Source organism: Anopheles nili, chromosome 3, assembly GCF_943737925.1.
Source record: "Anopheles nili chromosome 3, idAnoNiliSN_F5_01, whole genome shotgun sequence".
NCBI classification, from domain to species: Eukaryota; Metazoa; Arthropoda; class Insecta; order Diptera; family Culicidae; genus Anopheles; species Anopheles nili.
The window spans coordinates 14,226,698-14,235,221 of NC_071292.1; the positions used below are offsets into that span (position 1 = coordinate 14,226,698).

The window sequence follows — 8,524 nt, forward strand, 5'->3', positions numbered from 1 at the left end:
GGGAGAGGGGGCACACTAAGGGATGGATCGCGCGCACCCGCCAAAAGGGCCACCGGCCTTCGGTGGAGTGACACATGGCCCCCGTCCCGGTATGGTGAAGCCGCACAACATGTGAGAAAACGAGCAAAAGAGAGTCCCTTCCCATTGGGGAGCAGAGAACTGGAGCGACAGAGCACACGAATTGCAACCAAGATGCACGCCGGAACCCCGGAGCTGGTCAGCTGCTCAGCCGCGGCACTGCCAAAGGGAATTGATTCTGTGCTGGTGAGCAAATATGACTTTTTTCCTATTTTTCCCTAATTCGCGGCGGCACAAACAATGCCGGGCGCGTTGGCTTTGTTGCTGCGGTGCAAATGGCGGATTACAAACGCACAAAGCAAGCAGAATGCATCTATACACTGCATATTGCACATTATCCCTTGTGGAAGTAAAATTATATTTGTGTTAGCTCGCTGCAATCAACGTTGATGCATCTCCTATAATTGGAAATGGCTTCACAGTTCTATTGCAGTAAATCAACATCAGACAAAAATATGTTATGTGAATAGCATTTGAACAAGGATTTCTTATCTTAAACCGAACGTGTTCCATTTTTAAAATATGATACTTAAAAATTGGATAAATAGGCTCGATGAATATGCATGCTTCATGGGTAACGGAAATCATGGCAAATAAATGCTCCGAACATGAACAGATAAAGCAAATACGCCACAATCCACGCTATAATCTAACATTTCGTCGCACTCGATACTAGGTTGTGCATGTTATGCTATGGTGCAATTGCAATCGTAACACAAAAAATACACACCCCTTTGCATAGCAATCGTTTCAGGCACACCACCCCGATGGTACCAATTTTAAATTTCCCGCTATCGTAAAAAGCTTCCTGCGGGCGGAACGGCCGATTAGAGCCGGATAGTTGGCTGGTGGGCGGAGGAAAAATACGTCTTCCGGTTTTGCAGCACTAATAGAACGAGAAATGGCACGTGGTCAGTCATAATAAAAAGCAGAAAGAAAAGCGCTCAGATCGATGCACGATGGAATGCGGCTTTGCGTGGGAAAGCTTACGATGGATTCGAACTGGACAGAAACTCAACTCAAGGCAGCAACCCTTTGCAATGAAACCCGTCTGAAGGTTTGTTGGTTAATGAACTGCCCACAAACCAGCTAGACCAACTGTTGACAGCTACGAATGACAATAGGTCATTTATTTCAACTCAGTGATATTTATGGATAAAGAAAAAATATCTATAAAATAGTTTAAAGGTGTCTATTTTAAAACTACACCATAAAGTAAGGATCGCATATCTTCGTTGATAGTTCTCTGGCCTAGAAAATGCATGTGATGTCAGAAAGAGAGCTGATCCAAACTGAAACCAAACTAATATCGCAAGAAATTCTTCGATGAAGGACTTTTAAAATTAAGCTTTTACAGTTTTATCGTAGTATGATTATATTTTTATAGTTAGGTTGTCTGAACAGATCTTTATCATGAGACAAGCCAAATTTCATGCCCTTTTTTTGAGGAGCCCTTTCAGGCTTGGAAAGTCCCAACATATTTTTTTAATAAGAACTTAGTTAAAGGAATCAGTGAATCAAATTAGAAAAAAATATAATTATGCATATAATCTGACATGCTCAACAGCGTTAGTGATGGTGATGTTATTTAGAGCTTATTGGTAAAAACCTGCGACCCCAATTGACCCCACAATACAAAATCCATCAGTATTAAATCACACTATCGGTGAAATCAACTAATATCGCCTTCGCACAAAATAGCCATGCCGGAAAAAACGTTTAATTTTGAAGCAGACAATTTTGGTACGATCGCGTTGTACACGGTGAAGGACACAACGAAAGAGGGAGAGAGTGAACTCACAGGGACGCTTCTCACTATGGCGCTACGTTACTCACCTGGCGGGATGGCCGCACTGCACACACTGCCTTTTCGGGATGAGAGAAACTAGGTTGAATTGCTCGGTTGCAGCAGCACACGAATCGCGATTTCACACAAGGATCACTGCACTGAGCCGGAAAATAAAAAAAGTAAAACAATGATTTTTCCGCTAAACAAGCTACTAAAATCATTAGTCTTAAGATTTAAGCTGCCATATCGAAAATTTAAATGAGATAGCACTTTTTTCACTAATTCGAGTTCTTTTGCAAAAAAATCGTCCGATCTGCCAAGCGCAGTAAATGCCACGATCGTCACCTTATGCGTTTGGTGTAGGGTCCAAAACCGAACCATCAAACACAGAATCCAACCAACGCTCCAAACTCCCTTCACACGGTGCGAAGGCCAAAGCGATGCATAGACGATTACCAGAATTTCGCCTTATCGAATGATGGAAATATCGAACGAATTTAGACGCTTTTGAATGTTACACGCTATGGCGATTCTCCTGCCCGAAACGCTACGGTCAATGCTTTCTCAGAGCGTTGGATTTTTTTACACGAATGCACCTAGCCTACCTTGGATTACCTTGTTGAGAAGCGTCTCGGCGAATTTCTTGCTCTTTTTCTTGTTATTGTTCTTCTTCACTAAACGACGTTAGATGCACACTTTCGAGGCAGGACAGCTAGTAGTTCACTACAGCATGCATAAAAAGGCACTTCTTTAATGTAATAAATACGTACTTGAGTGAAAAAATAAGATAAAATACGCAATTAAAAGAAAAATTACGAATTTCTACTCCATCAACAATTCGACTAAAAACAACCGCGCACACATGCACATCACTCTATGACAAAAAGAAACGTCAGGATGAAAAACGTCAAATTTCTTTAAATTTTCGCCTGCGTCATATTTAAAAGTCGTTCGTAAAATGCGAAAAAAGTAGTTTAAAAATATTACAATTGTATTTATTATTTCCTACAAATACATAAATATCCCCCAAGGTCTCGATTGTTTAATCGTCGTCAGCATCTTCTTCAGGATTTCCCCACACTTCTATATGACGTTTACGTGCGAATAAAATGTCTCCACCCGTCGGATGGGGTGCAAGTGAATGTACGACCTCGTTGCCTATCCGTAGTCGCCGCACTTCGGTACCTTCGAGTAAATCCCATATGACTGCGACCCCTTCTGCGGAGCCCGATATAATTTTGGTATCCTTCATAATGATACCACATTCAATAGTGTAGTCATCCACTCGGTGTCCTTTATATTCTGACAACAGTTCACCTGAATCGTTATCAATCAAACGTATCGTTCCATCGGAGCATGCTGCAAGTAAGCACTGGCCATCGCGTGTTTGAACGAGATGTGTTATGGGAACGCCGATTGTATCACATACTAGTTCTCCGGCACGAATGTCGTATTGTCTGATCGAGCCATCGAGAGAGCTGGAGATTATCTTGTGCTCACTCACTACCAGCGCCGTAATACAATCCTTCGCCTCTCGCATCGTCTGAACGGCGTCCAGCTTACGAGTCCGAATATCCCAACAAGCCACCGTATTGTCCTTAGAACCGGAAACGGCAATCGACGATTCCTCATTGAACCGTATACAGGTTACTCCACCTGCATGGCCGCGAAGCCGTCGCACAGGCAAACCGGTAGATACATCCCAGTAAATGACACTCTTATCAAGGGAGGCGGATACGATGAAACTACTCTCACAGCTCCCCGCTGCATCCATCACTTCATCTGCGTGGCCACCGTACGTCTTCAGTAGAAGCCCCGTTCGTGGATTCCATAGCTTAATTTTTTTGTCCGATCCGCATGACAAACAGTACGAACCATCAACTGCAAATACATTTGTCGTTCATTAAAACAAGCCGTAAAATACTCAATTAGATAAAACCAACATACCATTGTAACGAACAGCACGGACCGCTCCTTGCTCACAATTTATGCACCTTTTGGCCACTATATCCATTGTAATCACTATACGTTCGATGGACGAAAACACACCGGCATTGAGCTTCGTCTAATTCATCTAGTTACATTATTGTTAGTAAACAAATCCCCACTGCAGAAAATCACTATGGAAAAATCATCGTAAAATTCGGTCATAAAAGAACGAAATTTTCGACAAATAAAAATAATCAGTTGTAAATTGTATTTTTGATGACATGAATTTAGCAATCTATCATAAATGATTAATTTAGTTTTTCTAGTAAACTCGAAGTTATGCATCTAAAATGCCATTTCAATCATATCAACTGTTATCGTATTTCTCAATAATCAATATAGGTTAGGTCAATCATGAATATATGTATACTATTTTTATTATAAGTATTTTCGATGAATAGTGTAACATGCTGCCACGTGCGTTTACCAGCGTGTACTTAAGCTAGCTGGCTCGAATGTCGTACAACCTGATCGAGCTATCGAACGAGCTGTACATAAGAGCTGACTTGTAATAAACGATTTGATGCAAACTGTTGTCTCATTTTAAGAAAATATTATGAGTTACAAACAATATTATGCGTATTAATATTGAAAAACCATCAAAGGGCGCCGGATACACACTCTAGAGAAATATTTGAATTTGAAACTACGGTAGTCTATAAACGTCAGTGATGCAAAATGCATCGAAAATGGCAGCGCTGTCAGAGAGGAAAGAGAATTTGAAAAAAAAAAAATAAAAAGACAACTAGCAAATGTACAACAACAGAAGACGCTTCGAAACACGGTGCAAAAGCGCAATGTGAAAATAACGATATCCGCGATAACGCTAACGACATACGGCGAAAAAACCCGCGGACGCGTTCACGCTAAAACAAAGAAGACTGCACGCGCGTTTGCTGTGTTGGACATTCTCGATGGGTTGCGAAAACACGCGCGGTGCCGTCGAGGCAGTGTGGTGTACCACTTGAAAAAATAGCGATACCGCGAAAAGCGGACAGCTGCGGCAGCGTTTGTTCAGATGCAGTATTTCGTAAGTTTGGTGTGACGCTGTTATCTAACATCGACGTGCTGTGTTGTTGGCGTTTTTTTTATTGACCATTCACCGTATTGATGCAGCCTCGTGTGGCCCCTTTAATGTGTCGTGTGGCGCATATCAGCTCTATCCATCGATAGCGGGTCGCCAGCTGTCACACGGAGTTAGTTCCCCGTCTCCGAATCATCTGCGTCGTAGAAAAATGGGTAGTGTTTGCCCCTACCGGTGCTCCGGACAACGAATCGAGTGGGAAAGTTGTGCTCGTTTGCGCGCGTCCCCGTTCTGCAATCGCTAAGTTTTGAGTGCCAAAAAAAATGCGACGCCACTAAGAGGACCTCCACTCCATTTCACGTGCGGTGGTGGTGGAGGCGGTGCGAGGCAACGCGAAAGAGGGGAAAAGTCCTGCCAGCTACCATTAAGCGGTGAATGGCGTTGTGCTGGCCGAAGAAAATGTGTTTGCATAAAACTCCTATTCCCATCATGTTATAGAAAAAAAATCACCCACAAATATTTCTACAGTAGCGCATTTTGGGGAGATTTTGGTCGACCGTCCCGAAGTGTTATTTAAACTATCGATCCTCCCCAGTGCCGTCAGTCTAATGACCGAACGATGACGGAGTTTTGTGACGATGTTATCAAGCTGTTTCCGCTGCGTGCGATTCCGGACGTAATAAAGCTGTTTCGCCAGCAGCTGAACAACCGCGAGGAGGAACCGGACCTCACGCTGCTCTCAATCGTAACCGGACTGATCGAACACTCGCTCACTACGAAGGTCCTCGAGTCAAGCTCGGCGTCATCGTCCTCAAACAACAACAACAATGTCGAAGGTGGAAAGGCACCACCAGGAACGGGTGCCGAAGGGGCGGGCAACTTCCCCATCATCAAGTACGACGCCGTCGAGGGTTTGTACAAGCGATTCAAAACCGTGCTAGCTCCGATCGAGAAGCTACTGGTGAAAACGACGACCGATTCCAAGTTCGCGAGCCGCGAGATCATTAAGAAGGTATCCGATATCATCTGGAACTCGCTGTTACGCAGCTCGTACAAGGATCGGGCGCATCTGCAAAGCCTGTACAGCTACCTATGTGGGAATAAGCTGGACTGTTTTGGTGTCGCGTTCGCCGTCGTTGCGGGTTGCCAGATGCTGGGCTACCGGGACGTTCATCTGGCTATATCCGAGGACCACGTGTGGGTCGTGTTTGGCAAGACGGGCGAGGAAACAATCGAGGTCACGTGGCATGGCAAGGGTGCGGAAGATAAACGTGGCCAATCGGTTGCTCCTGGCATCGAGTCGCAGACGTGGTTGTACGTGGCGGGAAATCCGGTCGTGTGCAACCGCTATATGGAGGTGGCAGCGATCGTATCTGCCATCAATCCTTCGCTCACGGCCACCAGCGCATGTCTGGAGGTAGCTGATCTGCAGCAGCAGCTACTGTGGCTGCTGTACGATATGGGTCATCTCAAGAAATACCCGATGGCGCTAGGGTGCTTAGGTGAACTGGAAGAGGTGGAACCTACGGCTGGTAGGAAAAGCTGTGAGGAGCTATACAACGAGTCCGTGAGATCGGCGCAGTCGTTCTATCGGAACCATCACGTTTATCCGTACACGTACCAGGGCGGATATTACTACCGGAAGAACATGTACCGGGATGCGTTTGCTTCTTGGGCAGATAGCAGCGACGTTATTCGATTGTAAGTATTAACCCCATACCGAGGACTCTCTTTTTTTAGTTTCCTTTAGTAATGCCTTTCCAATTTCCGATTCGCCCCCGAAAGGTACAATTATTCGCGCGACGACGAGGAAATATACAAAGAGTTCCTTGATATTGCGAACGAGCTGATCCCGCAAGTGATGAAGCTAGAGAGCTCGGGGCACTCGGCAAAGAGCATCCTGCGCGATTCGTCCTGCTTTGCCAACCTGTTGCGCTTCTACGATGGGATCTGTAAGTGGGAGGAGGGCAGCCAAACGCCCATCCTGCACATCGGCTGGGCCAAACCGCTGGTGGCTACGATCGCGAAGTTCGATCATGACATACGCTCGCAGGTGATCATCAAATGTGCCGATCAGGAGCCGCAGGCCCAACACGTCCCGCTACAGAATGGCCTGGAGAATGGTTGCAAGAACGGAGGAGACGATTCGTCGCTAGAAAAAGGATTGCATGCGCACAACAATAATAATATCGCGAAAGCGGACGCTAATTTCGTCAATGGTGGGCGCAATAATGGCACTAGTATTGCGAAGGGCAGCAATGGATCGACGATCGCGACTTCGCTACCGAAATCACTGGAAGCGTTGGTGGGGAAATGCGGCGAAAAGCTGTTAAATCCGGAATTTCTCCTACAAGGCGGTGGGCAACCATTCACCTCGGAGGAAAGCACGCCATCGTCGGACGGTGAGACTGCTCCTACGGCAACGGTTGAAGCAAAGGATGCGATCCCAGAACGTAATGGGAAACGTGAGGAAGAGTCGCCGCACGAGACACGCGATGTGCCAGAAAAACATGCTCCAGCAGAAGAAAAGAATGCGGACGATCTGGAACCGAAGCGTCCCGTCATTGTGCTGTACAGTCAGAAAATGAAGGGCCTGAAGGATCTACTATTAACGGAGAAGCTGAACACGAACGCGATTTCGCTGCAAATTACGGCACAAAGCCAGGTGCAGGTAGGTGGGAAGAAGCTTCGGGGATCCCAGGCCTCGTTGGGCGTCGGATCGATAGGCAGTACCGGTGGGACATTGCTGACAAGCGATGGCGTCGAGGGAAATACCCGCCCGAAGCGAGCTAGACGAGAATAAGTCTAACTGGTAAAATTCGCTTTAGTTACTGCGCACGGAACTAAGTACGATGCCTATTTCTAACGCAGATGACTGTGAAATATGGTAATGTTAAAAGCAACCTAATTTATTTATGAAATGTCCCAAGCGGCAACAACCTGCACTACATAATTGTACTGCACATTTTTTTAGGATTATGTTCTCCATTGACGAAAGCATGCAAACGATGCGTTACGCATACGTTTTCGCCGGAATGTTTCATATATTAATTTAATCGCACATCCATTCCAACACACAAAACGACCGATTCTAGTCGGGATGCAACAGTTTTTTTTAATTCTATTTATGCTTCTTTTCGGTTATGTTTTATCTGTTAAATATTGAAAATAACTTTTTTTTATATCAGTCTATAGTAGCGATACTAGTGCACTTACGTGCATTTTTTGCTGCTAATGACTACTTTTCCGAAGCGACACTTCAAAAATATCTCGAAAAAAAAATCAATTCTGATGCATTTAATGCAACAACGAATGTATTCGAGTGGCGCCTAAACAAAACAAACCTTTTTCTGTTTCAATTTTTTTAAATACTATCTAACCCATTGCACCTGATGACAAGTATTGCTTGTATGTGATCTTTTACTAACAACGTATGATAAAACGTATTATCTTTGACCGTTTAGCGCATTCACAGTGTGTAAATGGTATAAATCCACAGTATCCCATATAGAATATCATTTTTACAAGACTTTCCGTTGTTGTGTCCGTTGAAAATATGGATTTTTATTTCAATTATTCAAAGCTAGATTGTTAGATGATTAAAGATATTAATGTTTCATTTCTTTGAATAATGGATTTTGAAA

General features: G+C 44.4%; 2 protein-coding genes across 2 annotated transcripts; one reads left to right on the forward strand and one right to left on the reverse strand.

The window, feature by feature from the left end:
* Positions 1–2,903: 2,903 nt before the first annotated feature.
* On the reverse strand, positions 2,904–3,881 carry LOC128726502 (WD repeat domain-containing protein 83). Its single transcript, XM_053820315.1, has 2 exons — positions 3,815–3,881; positions 2,904–3,748 (listed from the first exon to the last, which is right to left on the reverse strand). The coding sequence occupies exons 1-2, from the start codon at positions 3,879–3,881 to the stop codon at positions 2,910–2,912; spliced, it is 906 nt and encodes a 301-aa protein (XP_053676290.1). The 3' UTR covers positions 2,904–2,909.
* Positions 3,882–5,499: 1,618 nt separating this feature from the next.
* Positions 5,500–7,683, forward strand: LOC128726167 (menin). Its single transcript, XM_053819959.1, has 2 exons — positions 5,500–6,581; positions 6,666–7,683. The coding sequence occupies exons 1-2, from the start codon at positions 5,500–5,502 to the stop codon at positions 7,681–7,683; spliced, it is 2,100 nt and encodes a 699-aa protein (XP_053675934.1).
* Positions 7,684–8,524: the final 841 nt, after the last annotated feature.

Coding starts and splice junctions, on each gene's coding strand:
- LOC128726167 (XM_053819959.1), top strand. CDS start 5,500: ATGACGGAGTTTTGTGACGATGTTATCAAGCTGTTTCCGCTGCGTGCG. Junction 6,582..6,665: donor AGCAGCGACGTTATTCGATT/GTAAGTATTAAC, acceptor CGCCCCCGAAAG/GTACAATTATTCGCGCGACG.
- LOC128726502 (XM_053820315.1), bottom strand. CDS start 3,881: ATGGATATAGTGGCCAAAAGGTGCATAAATTGTGAGCAAGGAGCGGTC. Junction 3,749..3,814: donor CCGTGCTGTTCGTTACAATG/GTATGTTGGTTT, acceptor ATGTATTTGCAG/TTGATGGTTCGTACTGTTTG.